The 19,116-nt window shown below is 54.9% G+C and overlaps 1 protein-coding gene; it reads right to left on the reverse strand.

Moving 5' to 3' along the window:
- Window positions 1-436: 436 nt before the first annotated feature.
- Window positions 437-4,559, reverse strand: CHC_T00009093001 (WD40-repeat containing protein). XM_005713085.1 is given in 2 exon segments: window positions 437-557; window positions 558-4,559. 1 exon segment carries the CDS (start codon window positions 4,557-4,559, stop codon window positions 558-560), a length of 4,002 nt encoding a protein of 1,333 aa, XP_005713142.1. The 3' UTR covers window positions 437-557.
- Window positions 4,560-19,116: the final 14,557 nt, after the last annotated feature.

Consider the following 19,116-nt stretch of genomic DNA (forward strand, 5'->3'; position numbering starts at 1 on the left):
ACACTCCAATAAAGCCGCCGTCGCCCCCCGACCCACAGAGGTCGAGGGGGCATCGGACTCTTTCTGGCACCACACCTTGCAAGGACGGTGTTCGTAATTGGACTGAGTGACGACGCTGACGCTCCGTAAAGGGAGAGGCCCAAATGTTTAGTAAAGTTGAAATTTATGGTAAAATTGAGGGAAAAAGTTGGCCTCGTTTGCCACTTGTCTTCTCACACGTGTGGACCTGTGCACGTGGAAACCTGTGCACGTGGAAACCTGTGCACGTGTACCCATCGCCTCTTCAAAGTGAGATTGGCCCCCGCTTTGACCCGGTCTGCAACGCTTCTCAACACACCGTTCATTCACGAATACCTTTATAACTTTTGAGCACAAGAGCGCACGATGAATGGAAGCAGGTCGCTAGTTCATACATACACATACATACACACATACATGGATTGCAACGTCCGTGAGGCGAGCTTCCCACGCATTCATAAAACAATAACAAAGCAAAAAACCCTCAACGCACTACTACTGTCACGGGCGGCAAGCGGCCATCGCACTTCGATACTTACTTACACCACTAGCTTCATGATAGCAACCAGATTGCCCGCCCCTGCAACTGCGACCCCGTGATCGTGGTCTATCCGCAAGTCTCGTGGATCGTCTAACTGGGCCAAGACGGCCTCGGACCCATCCTCTCGCCTTTGCACAATTCTTCCGTCCCTTGAAAATATTTGTGATGTTCGTCCTGCGCGGGAAGCAGTACCCAAGCCTGCCGTCTTCAGGAACCGACGCTTGATTTTTCCCCAATCCTCTCTCCTCCCGGTATGAAGTGTGATCCCTCTCTCCACGTCCCACACCCGCACGCTCCCGTCACCCGATCCAGATACCACACATCTTCCGTCCCCACTCATCGCAACGCTACGCACCCAATCCGTGTGTCCAACTAACGCCTCCCCGACTTGTGCTCTTGTCTCTACGTCCCACACCCGCACGCTCTTGTCAAGCGATCCAGATACCACACGTCTTCCGTCCCCACTCATCGCAACGCTAAGCACCGGACCCCTGTGTCCAACTAACGCCTCCCCGACTTGTGCTCCCGTCTCCACGTCCCACACCCGCACGCTCCCGTCCCGGGATCCAGATACCACACGTCTTCCGTCCCCACTCATCGCAACGCTACGCACCCCACCCGCGTGTCCAACTAACGCCTCCCCGACTTGTGCTCCCTTCTCCACGTCCCACACCCGCACGCTCTTGTCAACCGATCCAGATACCACACGTCTTCCGTCCCCACTCATCGCAACGCTAACCACCCAATCCGTGTGTCCAACTAACGCCTCCACGACTTGTGCTCCCGTCTCCACGTCCCACACCCGCACGCTCCTGTCCCAAGATCCAGATACCACACGTCTTCCATCCCCACTCATCGCAACGCTCCACACCCAACCCGTGTGTCCAACTAACACCACCCCGACTTGTGCTCCCTTCTCCACGTCCCACACCCGCACGCTCCTGTCCCGGGATCCAGATACCACATGTCTTCCGTCCCCACTCATCGCAACGCTAAGCACCCAATCCGTGTGTCCAACTAACACCTCCCCGACTTGTGCTCCCTTCTCCACGTCCCACACCCGCACGCTCGTGTCATCCGATCCAGATACCACACGGCTTCCGTCCCCACTCATCGCAACGCTAAGCACCCCACCCGTGTGTCCAACTAACGCCTCCCTGACTTGTGCTCCCCTCTCCACGTCCCACACCCGCACGCTCTTGTCCTCCGATCCAGATACCACACGTCTTCCGTCCCCACTCATCGCAACGCAAACCACTTTCGACTTGTGACCGCGGAAAATTCTCAATATTTTCCTCTCCGACGTACTCCACAGCCTTAACGTCCCGTCTTCATATCCCACAACAACATTCTCCTTCCTCTCACAGAGAGTCGCGCAGGTGGCTCTTGTCACGCTCGGGATTTCTGCAGTCACGCTCGGGTTTTCTGTAGTCACGCTCGGGTTTTCTGCAGTCACGCTCGGGTTTTCTGCAGTCACTTCGGAGGTTACACTTCCAAAGCACATTCCAAAACATGCCCTGAAACGTCGACACATTTTGAGCCTGCTTGCTTCAACATCCCCTAGGCCCTGGCTCTCCGTTTCGAACTCGCGTTCTAATTGACTGCTTGGTTCATTGGCCCCTGGGCCCTGGCTCTCCGTTTCGAACTCGCCTTCTAATTCAACCATCTTCGTCTCCTTCTCAGCAGATTGCGTGAAAACCATTACTTTTGCCCCGGACCCCTCCACCTGACATCCATACACTTCACCACTGGAATCCATGCCCACTTGAAGTTCAGTACCGGAATGTGGCAGAACAATCTGCTCCACCATCTTTCCATCGGCTCGCGCTACACACTCACTCACAGGCCGCACCCACGGCCGTGGTGCGTATCTCTCAATTTCCTCCAGCATCTTTCGCACACAACTTGAATCCCGTGCCTTGTGCTTCACTCGCCCATATAGTTGAAAGTAAATCCCGGCACTGTTTTCACCACAAAACGGTACACTCAGCCGCACAGCCCGCATCATCAAAACCATTCCATCCACTGCATCCTCATCTCCCCGTCCCATTCCCACCTTCCCGCTTCCTCTTTTCCCCTTCAAGTCTCTACTCAATCCCTTCACAGCTTCCTCGTATTGCCAAACCCCGCCTCTCCGTATCACTGTCTTCACCCATCGCGCACTCAAAAATAGCCTCTTCAGCTCCTCTACGCACCCACCCTGTTTCAAAACACGATATATATTCTCGAAAACGTACTCCTCCCGTGCGCTCTTCCCCTCTCCGTCTCGGCCCTCACTCATCGCAAGCAACCCTTCTCCTGCCCTGCACACATCCGCCATCTTCTTATACCACTCTTCTACGCCCTCCTTCTTCTTCGCTTCTTCCACCGCGAAATCGTGCGTCAGATCATGCACCCGCAACCCACCACAACCCCTCTCATACTGCACTTCTACTAGTCCAACCCTTTCCATCTCCTTTGCACACCTTTCCGTACACCCCTCCTCCATCTCCCACAAATCTCCAACCAAACTCAAAGGTATCCGGTCTTGCTTCTTCATAACGCACAGACTCCGGTGCATCTTTCGAAACGAAAATTCATCATCCGTCTCCGCACTCCTTCCCACATACGACTCCAGGATATCCAGTGAAGTATGCAATGTCCCATTCAACGACGAATATCCGTCCTGCGGACTCTTCTCACGAATCGTGTTACGACTCTTCATCCTCGAAAGGTACGCTCCCCATGCTTCTGACAATTCTCCCTGCCATCTGTCCCTCATGTACCTCACGCTCGTTCCTGCCACGTTCAGAGCAAGCGGCAATCCGCCACACATTTTCAGTATTTCACTCACGGCTTCCTTGCATCTCGCATCATCCACTTCCTCTCCATTCGCCTCACTCGCGTGCGCAAGCATGTCAACTGCTTCTTTCCCTTCCTTCTCTCTCGGCTCGAAAGCAACCCGCTCCCCAATCTGACGCAGCTCCTTGTCTCTCGTGGAGTACAATAGTCTGCTCCTCCTTGCCCCGCTGCCCCCCGCAGTGTCTGCTAGAACAGACAATTTCTGAAGGATGTTCGCGTCTATATCATTCACCACCCACACATCATCAATGATAAACAAACATACATGACTACAAAACCATGCTTGTACTTTTGCCAACACCCTTCCAAACTCGCTCTGCTCCCGCATTTCTGCAGCCGTCTGGTTCCCACCGGACGCTTCCACAATCAGACACAGTTCTTCAATCAGCCGTCCCACGTTTCCGTCTTTCCCTAACGACATGAAGTACACTCCTCCCGAAAACTCCGCCTTAATCTCGACATCGTGCGCGATCGCTCGTAGGGCACATGTCTTCCCGACTCCGCCCTGTCCTACTGCTGTCGCGCCCACTTGCTCGTTCTTATCTTTCCGTAGCACAGCCGCTTTCAGACGCGACTCACACGTGTCCGGTAATCCATCGCTCCCCTGAGAATCAAGCTTCACACATATCGACGCAGGATTAAGTTCGGCTCTTATCGACGCCCTGAACATATTACCCGTGCCTCGTCTGATCGACTCGACGTCCGCGCGAGTCGCGCGAGTATCGATGCCGATCGACTCGACGGCCGCGCGAGTATCGATGCCCGTGCTTGCTTGTACAATACGTTTGTGAAGGCGGTCCGCTTCTTGCATTCGCTTCTCTAGGACTTCTCTATCTCCCATCGCAGAGGCGAACGCACCGAGTCTCGCTTTTGGGTCGTCCAACTCTTTCTGCAGCTCTTCGAGGGACTTCAATATGAAGCTTGAGATGCCCGCAATTTCACGTTGGAGCAAGCCCGTGTGCTGCGACGACGTTCCATGGATCGGCCTGTCTTTCAGCGCCGTGATATCTGCCTGCAAGATGGTGTAGGCGGTGAGCATTTCGGTAGAGAGCTTTTTGTTTTCCTTGTAGGCTTTGTGTCGTTCGATGAGACTTGCGATGAGGCGGACGACTTGCTCAGCCGGGCCGGTGAGGCCCAAGATACTGTATGGATCAGCCATGGTGTTTGCGAATAGGGGGTGTTGTTCGGATTCGAGTAGGTGGCGGTGGCAAAGCGGCGCTTATTCTTTTCTATATCTCTCTCTCTCGGAATCTCTTTTTCTCTCTTGTCGTTGTCAGTCGTTACCCAAGGGTAGTCGTTTTTCGTTCTTGGTCTTCTCGCAGAGAGGGCGGGAAAGGTTTACTTTCACCCTTGGCATTCGAATAAATGCAGGGCATCCAATGGCCCACAGCTATTTTACGGTAGGTGCCCGCTTGACAGTGATTTTGAGTGATTTCCTACGCTGAAAAAACAGGGCGGCGGTTGTGCGGATTGTTGCTGCGGTGTTGGCACATCGTGAGTTTAGTAAGGCTGCTCTCGCGACGCACTGACAAGAATTTTACGCCAACAACGAAGGCTGCAACTTGCAGACAAGAATTTTACGCCAACAACGAAGGCTGCAACTTGCAGCCCTCGTTGCCGGCGTAAAATTCTTCAGTCTGCAAGGGACTCCAGGGAGGCGTATGATACAGTGCTGTACTCCAGGGGCTTGTCCAGTCCATCGGTATTACAGTACAGTACTGAAACGAAAGCCGTAGGACGATACTGTACGAGTAAAGTTTACAGTACCCTCGCGGAGGGCACGTATCCCGGAGGGCACGTACCCCGCCTGAAGGTCCCCCCCAAGTCGAGTCATGCGCCGAGTGGGCAGGTGGACTTGTTGGACACCGTCGCGGCGAGAACCGGTCTGCGAGCTTTGATGGACAAGATAGAAAGCTCGCCCACATGCAAAGTGACGCGCGACTGTCTCAAGCCCTTCAGTGCCGCCAACCCGGCAGAGACGGCGCAGGTCGCCGAGAGACCCTAACACAGGGACGGCCGAGTACTGATTGCCCGCACGCGATTGGTGGCGGAACGTCCCCGGATTCAGAAGCGTTGGTGCCAAGTTGGCACTGCCAACGCCAGCAAGACGGGCCGGACGAGGACAGGGGGGGGTTTCTGTCGCTGGAGGTGATAAGAAGCCTCGCACTGGATCGAGAGACTCAAACTCGCGAGAGGGTGGCAGTGCGGGGGAAGTAAGGACTGAAGGAAAAACAGGTAGCGAGCTAGATGCTCGATTTACTCTGTTGTGTTTTCCTCTGACCCCCTCCGTTCGTCTAGCGTCAGAACGGTAGGGTCATTAAATGTAAGATGCAGTGTAGGGGACGACGACGGATCTAGATTGGAAAATCCAAATCCCGATTGCGCGAACGCACAGGGTTACTGTGCACAACAGTTTCAGGCAGGCGGCCGGCAGAGGTCCGGCAGTGGAAGCTGTCGGTGCGATCCGCAGGCGTGGATTTGTAAAAAGAATTACAGATATCCTAAATCAGTTGCCTCATGTTCCTATCAAAACGTTCGGTAATGCCGAAATCTGAATCACAGATTCGGACGTGTCCCTCCCGCTCCAGGCGCCAGGCATAACAGTTCATGATAAAATGTGGCAAGTGACCATTTTTTTCTAGGCATGTCTGGTGAAAAGACCGTACCCTACTGTGGTGCAAGGAACGATGACTCTGTTCTACTGAGGCTAGCGGACGAGGCTCTAATAAGAGGCGGCGGCGGAGGCACGGAGCCGCTGTCTATCTGTGTGACACCTGTGGTGCGTGTATGCGTGTCCTAGGTGTGTGTGCTGTACATGGGAATCATGACAGAGTGGAGGCACTGCGACCATAGAGCGACAGAAACAGGACATGGGAATCATGACACTCCCCCCGTCGCTGTGTGGTCGCTGTCCGAATGTGTGTGCGGGGGGGTGGGTGGGGGTGCGGCGATGATTTTGAGTTTCGCCGTGAGCTTGCGGAAGGGATCTGTCCTGAGTGGTTTCGTCAGGATGTCCGCGAGCATGTCCGCGCTTGGGACATGGGACAGTTTGATGTGTCCTTTGCGCTCGTGGTGCGACAGAAAGTGGTGTCGCAGGTCGATGTACTTGCGTCGCTTGGTGGGGCCGGTGTTGTGGGCGACGCGGACTGGTTGTCCATGTAGAAGGGGGTTGGGTGGGGGCTGAGCATGCGCAGATCGCGGAGGATCCTGCGTAGCCATGCTGTCTGCTGGACTGCCGCTGTGGCGGCGATGTACTCGGCTTCGCATGTGGAGAGAGCCGTGATTTTCTGCTTCATGGAGCCCCAGCAGACAGGGGTGCCGTTGTAGAGGTGGACGATGCCGGAAATTGATTTTCGGTCTGTGACGTCCGCGGCGTGGTCAGCATCTGAGTATGTCGTAAGGAGAGATGCTGGGGAGATGGGTTTGGGTGCGGGTGTGTTGGGGCGCAGCTTGTGGTGGGCTGCGGGGAAGAGGAGCCCGTGGTTGGGGGTGTGACGGAGGTATCGGAGGACGCGCTTGAGGGCGTTCCAATGTCTCTTCGTGGGGGCTTTGGAGGCGACCGACAGCCGATTGACGACAAAGTATATGTCGGGTCGTGTCGAATCTGCGATGTACCGCAGGTCTCCGAGTATCCGTTGATACTCCTTCGCTTGTGACGAAAGCGGTTCATCCTCGGGGGTGGGGCCGTGAAGGCGGATTCCGTCTTGGTACGGGGTAGGCTTGCTGTTGGCGATGTGCATTTCCGCTTTGCGGAGTATGCTCGCCGTGGCCGTGGGCTGAGAGATGTGGAGGGCTCCGTTTTGGGCCCTGTTAATTGTCCATCCTAGCAGTGTTCGCGGTTCGCCGAGGCGTTTGATGGTGTACGCGGTGGCGAGGATGTGTGCGAAGTTGTCAAGGAGTGCGGTGGAGGTTGCCGCTACTGTGAAGTCGTCCATGCTGATGGCCACAAAAGTTGCCGTGGTGGGTGTTATTTTGTGGAACAAGCATGTGTCGGCTTCAGAATGCTGGAATCCGTGACGTTGGAGGAGGGAAAATACCGCGGTGAGGTATGTGTAGCCGGCCTGGGGTGTACCATAGAGGTTTTTGATGAGCTTTCCTCCTTTGCACGCGTGTTTGTACGTTCCGTCAAAACGGGGGTGTTGGCGGACGTACACGGGTTGCTGGCCACTGTGGTCGAATTTTTCGTGCAGGTAGGCGGCTTCTATATCGATGTGTTCGATATGCAAGTTGTGTGAAGCTGCTATGGCGAATAAAAGACGCACGGAGGATTTGTCGGCCATGTATGTGGTGGTGCGGTCCGGGTTGTAATGGACGTGCGGCACCATGGTGTCGCCGCGGGCTGCGCATCTCGCTTTGCGTTTTATGACGTGTCCGTTTTTGTCGCGCTTGTAGCGATATCCCATGGTGAGGGGAATGAGGCGGGTATTGCGCGGAAGGAGCTTGTCCGGGGTCCACTGTATGACCTGTTTGGTGTCCAAGGCATCGAGCTCTTTGTCATGGGCGGATGCCCACAGTTCAGCATCTGGATACTTTGTAGCTTGGCCGCGGTTGAGAGGTGCGGGGGTGGACACAGAAATTGACTGTGGTGTCTTGTGTGGGCTGTATGCCTTGAATGCGGCTGCGGAGGTGGCGGTTGGATCCTGGTTGGCGAAATAGGGGTGAAAGTCGATGGCACGTATGCGGTGTATTTTGGAGGTTGTGGCATCCATGACTGTGAAGTGATTATCGTCGGTGGGGAACAGGTATCGTACTGTGCGTGAACGGGATTGGAGTTTAGGGATTTTTGCACGTTGCCGAAGGTCTGGGGTTGTTCCCAGTTGTCCGAATATGTGGAATCGGGGAATAGCAGGGATGGCGTTGTGCCATTCGGTGGCTGGGAGTGCGTGTGTTCCGTGGTGCATGGTGTGGTTGTATTTGAATGTGGCATCACGGACGGCGTCCTCCCAGTGGTGGTGGCTGAGGCCACTGTGGTGTAGTGCTGCACGGGCGGCGTTGAAGAGCGTGCTGTTGATGCGTTCAGCTAAGCTGTTTTCCTGGGGGGTGTAGGGGATAGTGGTTGAGTGCGTGGTATTGTGTTTTTGGTATGTGTGTATGGCTGTTGCGGATAGATATTCCAGCGCGTTGTCTGTTCGGAGGACTTGTGGTGTGTGTCCGGTGCTGTTTTTTATGGCTGTGAGGATGTAGTCAAGGCGTTGTGGCGTGTGGACACGGGTGGGCATGAAGTCGGTGATGAGGTATCTGGTCCTGGTGTCCAGCACTGTGAGGACGTACTTATTGCCTTGTCTTGACGGCGGGGCGATCGGGCCGCAGATGTCACTGCTCAGGGAGAATCCCGTGGGGTATCTGTGAGTTGTGGGTTTGTGGGGGCGAAACCGTTGTTTTGCATGCGCACAGCTGGGGCAGGTAATTTTTGGGGCATATCGCGCGAGTGAGGGCGGTATGTTGGGCAGTAGGCCCTTGAGTGCCATTGTTTGGATGGTGGCGGGTCGCACGTGGTTAAGGATCATGTGCCAGTGGTGGAAGGCGTGATCCAGTGCGGTGCTGCGCGGGGTAGGGGGGTGGGGGGCGGGGTTGTGCATGCCTTTCATAGGGGGGGTGCGCTTTTTTGGGGATGGGAGCGAGTTATTGCCGGTGGAGAGTGGGAGGGGGGGAGCCTCTCTGCTTGGGGGTCCGCGGGAGTATTGCCGGAATTTTTTTTGAGGTGTTGAGTGCGTTTGCGCGGGGTTGTGCGCGCTGCGTGTGCATGCGGAGGGTGGTTTGGTGGGTTAAGGATGTAGAGTCCATTTTTAACGCGTGCTGTGGCAATTATTTCCGGGGGGTTCTTGTTGGTGGAGATTATTGCTGCATTGTGGGGTCGGAAGGTGACGGCTCCGTATCGGCGTGCGATGTCGTGCACGGAGAGGAGGTTCTGGCGAATTGCGGGGTTTGCGATCGCTGGTATGGTGAGCGTTCTATTCTTGTTGGTTTTGATCTGCAGGGTGCCAGAGTGTGTCGCGGCCGACGTGGAGGATGTCGCGGTGTTAGTAATAATACGCCTTGTGAGGGGGCGCATGTTGGGTGTGGCCTTGGTTATGTGCGTGGGGCTGGCGCCTGAGTCGAGGATATAGTTCATACCGTCGTGGTCGCTCTGGAGGTCGGAGTGGAAGGCGTGCATCTCATCCGGTGGGTATTCAGTGTGGTCTGTGGCGGCATGCTGTGCTTTGGTTGTCCGGCGTGGGGCGGTGCGTCTCTGGGGTTGGGCTGCCTGTGCGGGGATGGGGTGCCACTGCGGTGGTGCTGGCCAGTGTGGGGTTGGATGAGTGGGGTACGGGGTATAGGATGGTGTGGGGTGTGCCCATGGTGGGTTGTACCACAATCCTCGGGGTTGCCCTCGTCTTCTATTACGGCCACGGAGTCGTGTAGGGGGTTCGCGTTTCGCTTCGCGGGAGGCAGCTGCGGGTAGCCCTTGTGGGGTTGGTGTGATGTTGCCCTGTCGTGCGGTGGTGCGGGCTTGTACGGCGTTGAGCCGTTGTGATATTTCGAGTACGGTGGTAGGGACGGATGCTGTTTCTGTCCAGGTATCGGGTAGGTGCTTGAAGGTGGGGTGGTGTTCAAGGCCTTTGATTATTGCGTCCACGGTGACGGTTTCGTCTGGGGATATGTGGGGGTATTTGGCGAGACGCATGCGCATGCGGAGCGCTCTGTGCTTGTTGATGTAGTCGTCTACCGTTATGTCTGGTGTGAACTGGAGGCGGTCTGCTTCTTGCCTGAGTAGGAGGTGGGTGGTGGGGGAGCTGTCGGTGAAGTGTGCTTGGACAGCGGACAGGAGATCGGCGGGGGAGGTGTCGAAGGTCAAGTCTGTGGTCTCCGCGAGGTGTTGCGGGAGGCTGTTTGTGATCAGCATGCGGATGGATGCGCAGTCTTTTAGGTACTGCGCGTATTCTGCGGTTGTAGAGGGGGGTGGGATGTATGTCTTGTCTAAGGTATGTTGGGCGTCGTTGATCACGGCGATGTCGTGCAGGGCTTGCCGCCAGAGGTGGAAGTTGGTGCCTGCTGGAAGAAGGGTGGGGAGGTGGCCGTAGAATGGGGAAGTGCGGCGTGCCGATGAGGGAAGTTCGGTTGGCGGATCCATGTTCGGGGTGGTGGGGGATCGCAGTGTGGAATGGGCGGCTGTGTAGGACGAGGATGGTGGGGTCGCGGGAGGGGGCGACTGGGTGTTGGGGCTCTCGACGCTGGTGTGCGGAGGCGTGGTTGGAAGATCCGGGGGTGTGGGTTCTTTGGTGCGGCTCTCTACGCAGCGGGGCGGAGGCGGGGTTGGAAGATCCGGATTGTTCGGGTTTGCTCTACAGCTCTCTACGCAGTGGGGCGGAGGCGAGGCAGGGTCCGAGGATGGGGGAATATACTGCAGGCTGGCGGGGTGGCTGCCAGGGGTTGCAGGGGAAGATGGTGCGCCTTGTGAGAGGCGTGGTGATCTTCGGATGGGCGGTCTGTGATCGTGTTGCGGTTGTGGAATGCGGTTCGGGACCATAACCTGTGGTGCAAGGAACGATGACTCTGTTTTACTGAGGCTAGCGGACGAGGCTCTAATAAGAGGCGGCGGCGGAGGCACGGAGCCGCTGTCTATCTGTGTGACACCTGTGGTGCGTGTATGCGTGTCCTAGGTGTGTGTGCTGTACATGGGAATCATGACACTCCTTTAAGGAATAGATCCGCATCACAGAATGCTCACGCCGCAAGCCCTATTTGTCTACACAAGTCGATCCTTATCATCCTAACATAACCAGCACTTAATCGGGGATATTGAATATGGCATGTTGAACAGTAGTTGAACTGTACTCTGAGGGTATTAAGCGTGGCACAGTCCATTAATGGGTGAGTCAGGGAGCTGTCTTAGATCCTCGTACAGTACCTCTTATCTGTGTCAATACGAAGTGAGGAACTGTAAATGGCGCAGTCATGGTTAGGATACTGCATCTCGCTGCTTCGCGTGGTAATCCTTTCGCGCATATCGCATATCGCTTCTCAAACATCGCATCGCATTGCCGCACGCATTAGCTGGTCATAAATAAAAACGCAAGCAAAGGCAAAAGTCATTTCCGCAAATCCTAGACACATATGTCTTTCCCCTTTATTCCCACGCATTAGTTAGTCATAAATAAAAATACAAGCAAAGTCAATCCTCGCCCGACTGACACAGCCCCATAGACATCAAGCCATCAAGGCTGTGGTCATTCGGATCCCTGCATCGCACCGATCCATAGCCCTCCTGCAGACAGTGCCACAATGGCGGCCTTCCAACGCCCATCGACCGTTTCAATCCCCCGCCAATCTTCCGTGCGCTCCGTGAAAGCCAACTGGGTTGGAGTTCATCGTCACGCACGAATTGCAGGCATTCACACTCACACTGTACCCGTGCGGTGTGGTAACTGCTTTTTCCGGTAGATTGCATATCCTCCTCTTTTGTTGCTTCTGGAGGAACTTGATCTTGTTCTGGAGAAACTGTTTCCGCTCGAGAAACAGTTTGCTCTTGTGAGATCAACTCCTCCTTCCACATCGGCCGCCCGCGCATGCATCGAAACAATCTTGATAGCGCACCTCTCCACCCACGCCTCTTCCGTTTCTCGTTGTTCTCTTCATTCGCCTGTCCCGCATGTGCCTGCTCTGACTCAGAAAACCCCATTATGACATCGTTGTCCGTACCAGCATCAAGCGCAGGTCCGACTGAAGTGTCCAACCCCGTTGAAAATACGTCTCCTCCAGTTACACACCCCGACGCGCTCTTCTTCTCGGTGTACATGATGTCAACGAACAAGTCCTCCGCCACACAACCATTGGTCTGTAAGTCTGTGCAGCGGATTTGTCCGGCGCGGCTCAACAATGCCGCATATCCCCCTTGCGCAATGAACTCGCTCGTATTCATCATTTCCACTTGGAAGGTGAGGCCTGCTCGTAAGCTGCGAATTCGGAAGACACGTACAGACAATCGAGTTACAAGATCACCGCAGTGCTCTCAGCTGGAGGACAAAAACCACTACCGCACAACAAGCACACGCGTTCTTTGCTCCTGTCGAGATGAAAAAAAGAAAAATGAGGCAAGATGAGGTTGTGAAAAGTTGAGTTGTGGAAAGTTGAGTTGAGTGTGGTGGGGAGGACGGAAAGAGAGACCGCCGCACCTCAATTTATAGACTTGGGCTCGCCCTGCTCGCCCTCCGGTTCCGTTGCTACCGACACTAGCGTACTGCACTACGGGGAATGCAAGTGAAGGAGGAGAAAACGGGTCACCTTTCATCTGTCTGTAGCAAGAGACAGAACGAATAAATGCACTGATTGTACTCTTTGCGAAACAATGCTGACTACAAAACGGCTACACTTCTGCTGACAATTTGCGACTCTTTATGTAGAGACTGGGGGACTCCTTTCCCGCTCCTGCCCGGCCCCTGCCTCGCCCCTGCCTCGCCCCTGCCCCGCTCTTGTGCCGCTCCTGCGCCGCTCCTGTGCCGGCTCCTGTGCCGCTCCGCTGCCCGGGCTAAACGCCATGTCCATGTCCATCGCAAACATTATGCAACGGTACTGTATCTGCTGTTCTCTGTTCATCATCCCATAAACGCATCGATCGCAAAACAAAAGAAACAGTTATCCCTCTATGCTCTTGCTCGGTTGTTTTCTTTTTACAGTACTGTATCTGCTGCTCTCTGTTCATCATCACATAAACGCATCGATCGCAAAACTAAACAAACAGTTATGCCTCTATGCTCTTGCCCTCTATGCTCTTGCTCGGTTTATCCGAAAGCACTACACCTCCCTTGGTACGCCCGCGCGTTGCACACCTCCCTTGGTACGCCCGCGCGTTGCACGCCCCCCTCCGTACGCCTGCGTTGTACGCTTCCCTTGGTACGCCACCCTTGTACGCCCTCCTCATACGCCTCCCCTACACGCCTCCCCTACACGCCTCCCCTTCATACGCCCCCCCTCCCCCTTATACGCCTCTCTCAGACGCCTCCCCCTTTTTATGCCTCCCCCTTTTACTTCTTTTCTCATGCACAAACGCAACCTCGTCCCCCTTTTACTTCTTTTCTCATGCACAATAACGCAACCTCGTCCCTCTCACTTCACACGACTGTCGACCGACGCTCCCCCATTAGACGCCTCCCCTTTGTACGCCTTCCCCTTATACGCCTCTCCTAGACGCCTCCCCCTTTTCCTTCTGTCCTCATGCGCAAACGCAAACTAGAAGCCTCCCCTTTGTACGCCTTCCCCTTATACGCCTCTCCTAGACGCCTCCCCCTTTTCCTTCTGTCCTCACGCCTTTCCCTTGTACGCCTTTCCCTTGTACGCCTTTCCCTTAGACGCCTCCCCTATACGCCTCCCCTATACGCCTTCCCCTTTACGCCTTCCCCTTTTACTTTTGTCCTCATGCACAAAAGCAAACTCTCTCACTTCACACAACCGTCGACAGACGCCTTCCCCTTATACGCCTCTCTTAGACGCCTCGTGTACGCCTTCCCCTTATATGCCTCTCTTTACGCCTTCCCCTTATACGCCTCTCTTAGACGCCTCCCCCTTGTACGCCTCCCCCTTTTCCTTCTGTCCTCATGTCCCTCTCACTTCACACGACCGTTGACCGACGTTGACCGACGTTGACCGACGCTCCCTTTGAGCTGTCCATCCTCCCCTCTCCCCCTCCCCGAAGCACACGTGTGCCAGTCACGTTCCCCATCGGACGAACCTCATCGAACCACGAACCACACGCGCCACAGTGGAGTGTTGTGCACAATCTCACCTATGCAAAACTGTCCTTTGCTTGCGCAGATGTCAACAGAATTGCGGCGCCGCGGCGCGTGCGGCGCGCTTCGTCCAGCGCGGCGCGGCCGCCCCTCTCGATGTAGCATTTACCTCCCACAACAAAGGCTTGCCTGCGGTCATCAGCCCAGACGGAATGTAAGGCCTCCATTTGGAAAACCGCAAGTCCTAGCACACGAGGAGAGGTCCAGTGGCAAGGTCATCAGGCATACCCTCTCAGCTGCGCGCGACCTACCCACAACAACGCACACACACGTTCTTCGCATGGGCAAGATGGGCGAGATGGCATGCGGAAAAAGGAAGACTAACGGCAACACAGACCGCCGCACTTGAATAAATAGACCTTTTGTACCCACCCTCCCCCTTGCATTTGCCAATTTGCATTCCGACGTGTTGTAGCTGCTGACAAAATTTTTATAGCCGCTGACAATCACAATTTCGCAACAAAAATTTCGTAGCTGGTGACACAGGCTCCTCCTTTAAGGAATAGATCCGCATCACAGAATGCTCACGCCGCAAGCCCTATTTGTCTACACAAGTCGATCCTTATCATCCTAACATAACCAGCACTTAATCGGGGATATTGAATATGGCATGTTGAACAGTAGTTGAACTGTACTCTGAGGGTATTAAGCGTGGCACAGTCCATTAATGGGTGAGTCAGGGAGCTGTCTTAGATCCTCGTACAGTACCTCTTATCTGTGTCAATACGAAGTGAGGAACTGTAAATGGCGCAGTCATGGTTAGGATACTGCATCTCGCTGCTTCGCGTGGTAATCCTTTCGCGCATATCGCATATCGCTTCTCAAACATCGCATCGCATTGCCGCACGCATTAGCTGGTCATAAATAAAAACGCAAGCAAAGGCAAAAGTCATTTCCGCAAATCCTAGACACATATGTCTTTCCCCTTTATTCCCACGCATTAGTTAGTCATAAATAAAAATACAAGCAAAGTCAATCCTCGCCCGACTGACACAGCCCCATAGACATCAAGCCATCAAGGCTGTGGTCATTCGGATCCCTGCATCGCACCGATCCATAGCCCTCCTGCAGACAGTGCCACAATGGCGGCCTTCCAACGCCCATCGACCGTTTCAATCCCCCGCCAATCTTCCGTGCGCTCCGTGAAAGCCAACTGGGTTGGAGTTCATCGTCACGCACGAATTGCAGGCATTCACACTCACACTGTACCCGTGCGGTGTGGTAACTGCTTTTTCCGGTAGATTGCATATCCTCCTCTTTTGTTGCTTCTGGAGGAACTTGATCTTGTTCTGGAGAAACTGTTTCCGCTCGAGAAACAGTTTGCTCTTGTGAGATCAACTCCTCCTTCCACATCGGCCGCCCGCGCATGCATCGAAACAATCTTGATAGCGCACCTCTCCACCCACGCCTCTTCCGTTTCTCGTTGTTCTCTTCATTCGCCTGTCCCGCATGTGCCTGCTCTGACTCAGAAAACCCCATTATGACATCGTTGTCCGTACCAGCATCAAGCGCAGGTCCGACTGAAGTGTCCAACCCCGTTGAAAATACGTCTCCTCCAGTTACACACCCCGACGCGCTCTTCTTCTCGGTGTACATGATGTCAACGAACAAGTCCTCCGCCACACAACCATTGGTCTGTAAGTCTGTGCAGCGGATTTGTCCGGCGCGGCTCAACAATGCCGCATATCCCCCTTGCGCAATGAACTCGCTCGTATTCATCATTTCCACTTGGAAGGTGAGGCCTGCTCGTAAGCTGCGAATTCGGAAGACACGTACAGACAATCGAGTTACAAGATCACCGCAGTGCTCCCAGCTGGAGGACAAAAACCACTACCGCACAACAAGCACACGCGTTCTTTGCTCCTGTCGAGATGAAAAAAAGAAAAATGAGGCAAGATGAGGTTGTGAAAAGTTGAGTTGTGGAAAGTTGAGTTGAGTGTGGTGGGGAGGACGGAAAGAGAGACCGCCGCACCTCAATTTATAGACTTGGGCTCGCCCTGCTCGCCCTCCGGTTCCGTTGCTACCGACACTAGCGTACTGCACTACGGGGAATGCAAGTGAAGGAGGAGAAAACGGGTCACCTTTCATCTGTCTGTAGCAAGAGACAGAACGAATAAATGCACTGATTGTACTCTTTGCGAAACAATGCTGACTACAAAACGGCTACACTTCTGCTGACAATTTGCGACTCTTTATGTAGAGACTGGGGCACTCCTTTCCCGCTCCTGCCCGGCCCCTGCCTCGCCCCTGCCTCGCCCCTGCCTCGCCCCTGCCCCGCTCTTGTGCCGCTCCTGTGCCGGCTCCTGTGCCGCTCCGCTGCCCGGGCTAAACGCCATGTCCATGTCCATCGCAAACATACCCAACGGTACTGTATCTGCTGTTCTCTGTTCATCATCCCATAAACGCATCGATCGCAAAAGAAACAGTTATCCCTCTATGCTCTTGCTCGGTTTTTTTCTTTTTACAGTACTGTATCTGCTGCTCTCTGTTCCCTTGGTACGCCCGCGCGTTGCACACCTCCCTTGGTACGCCCGCGCGTTGCACGCCCCCCTCCGTACGCCTGCGTTGTACGCTTCCCTTGGTACGCCACCCTTGTACGCCCTCCTCATACGCCTCCCCTACACGCCTCCCCTACACGCCTCCCCTTCATACGCCCCCCCTCCCCCTTATACGCCTCTCTCAGACGCCTCCCCCTTTTTATGCCTCCCCCTTTTACTTCTTTTCTCATGCACAAACGCAACCTCGTCCCCCTTTTACTTCTTTTCTCATGCACAATAACGCAACCTCGTCCCTCTCACTTCACACGACTGTCGACCGACGCTCCCCCATTAGACGCCTCCCCTTTGTACGCCTTCCCCTTATACGCCTCTCCTAGACGCCTCCCCCTTTTCCTTCTGTCCTCATGCGCAAACGCAAACTCGCCCCTCTCACTTCACACAACCGTCGACCGACGCTCCCCCCTTATACGCCTACCCCTTGTACGCCTTTCCCTTGTACGCCTTTCCCTTGTACGCCTTTCCCTTGTACGCCTTTCCCTTAGACGCCTCCCCTATACGCCTCCCCTATACGCCTTCCCCTTTTACTTTTGTCCTCATGCACAAAAGCAAACTCTCTCACTTCACACAACCGTCGACCGACGCTCCCCCCGTAGACGCCTCCCCCTTGTACGCCTTCCCCTTATACGCCTCTCTTAGACGCCTCGTGTACGCCTTCCCCTTATACGCCTCTCTTAGACGCCTCCCCCTTGTACGCCTCCCCCTTGTACGCCTCCCCCTTTTCCTTCTGTCCTCATGCACAAATGCAAACTTGTCCCTCTCACTTCACACGACCGTTGACCGACGTTGACCGACGCTCCCTTTGAGCTGTCCATCCTCCCCTCTCCCCCTCCCCGAAGCACACGTGTGCCAGTCACGTTCCCCATCGGACGAACCTCATCGAACCACGAACCACACGCGCCACAGTGGAGTGTTGTGCACAATCTCACCTATGCAAAACTGTCCTTTGCTTGCGCAGATGTCAACAGAATTGCGGCGCCGCGGCGCGTGCGGCGCGCTTCGTCCAGCGCGGCGCGGCCGCCCCTCTCGATGTAGCATTTACCTCCCACAACAAAGGCTTGCCTGCGGTCATCAGCCCAGACGGAATGTAAGGCCTCCATTTGGAAAACCGCAAGTCCTAGCACACGAGGAGAGGTCCAGTGGCAAGGTCATCAGGCATTCCCTCTCAGCTGCGCGCGACCTACCCACAACAACGCACACACACGTTCTTCGCATGGGCAAGATGGGCGAGATGGCATGCGGAAAAAGGAAGACTAACGGCAACACAGACCGCCGCACTTGAATAAATAGACCTTTTGTACCCACCCTCCCCCTTGCATTTGCCAATTTGCATTCCGACGTGTTGTAGCTGCTGACAAAATTTTTATAGCCGCTGACAATCACAGTTTCGCAACAAAAATTTCGTAGCTGGTGACACAGGCTCCTCCTTTAAGGAATAGATCCGCATCACAGAATGCTCACGCCGCAAGCCCTATTTGTCTACACAAGTCGATCCTTATCATCCTAACATAACCAGCACTTAATCGGGGATGTAGGAGAGACTCTAGACCTTGGGTCGTCTTTACTGGGGACATGAGCGACGACGGTGTTAAGTACTGTGGGAGTGCTATGTACACGTGTAAGATACTACAAGGAGTGGAGGATGATCGGTGGCGGCATCAAGCGGAGAAAATTAAGATACGACAGTCGCCGCGCTTGATGGTGGCGTTGCGGTCATTTGGAGCGTGGAGAGTTGATGATTGAAGATCGCCTATAGTGATAACAAAGAGGACGAAGTGTGGATTGTCTTCATTGCGGAGCATAAAGGTGCAGCTGTCACTGGTGAGGCATCTATAGTGCCATAGCTTGAGGTTGTTCGCGAGACCTGAGGTGAATATTTTGCACGCTTGTTTGGTGCCGTAGTTGTTGCCTGTTAGTACACCAACATGGCCGGGGTGTTTGTATGACTCGTCAGCTGCGGGGGTTGGTGCACGTATATTGTTTCTTCCGGGCCGAGGATTTCGTGGAGAAATGCGGATTCTAGGTCCCAGTGTTCAGCGATAAGTGCGGTGCCGGCAGCGAGGGCGAGGGCACAGCGGACAGCATCTCGGTCGGCGACGGGGGTTGAGACGTTGTCAGGGTCGTGATAGACGTGGGGGATTTGTTTGTCGCCGCGAGCTGTGCAGCGAGTTTTCCGGGAGATTACATGGTCGGTTTCATCGCGTTTGAGGCGCAATGTGAATTTGAGCGGGAGAAGGGTAGATTTGGGAATGTACGAGAGTGTGCCGTGTTTTTCAAGGCTGGCCAGTTCGGCGTTCCGTGAGTGTTCCCATAGGTGGGAGTCCGGTGCTCGGCGCGCCGCGCGACGGGAGCGTGGATTTGTTGCCGTGTCGCCGGGTTCTGCGTCGTAGTTCAGGGT

Source organism: Chondrus crispus, genomic scaffold (assembly GCF_000350225.1).
Source record: "Chondrus crispus Stackhouse genomic scaffold, scaffold_130, whole genome shotgun sequence".
Classification (NCBI taxonomy): domain Eukaryota; phylum Rhodophyta; class Florideophyceae; order Gigartinales; family Gigartinaceae; genus Chondrus; species Chondrus crispus.

Excerpts from the sequence above, each read along its gene's own strand:
- CHC_T00009093001 (XM_005713085.1), bottom strand. The coding sequence starts at position 4,559 with ATGGCTGATCCATACAGTATCTTGGGCCTCACCGGCCCGGCTGAGCAA.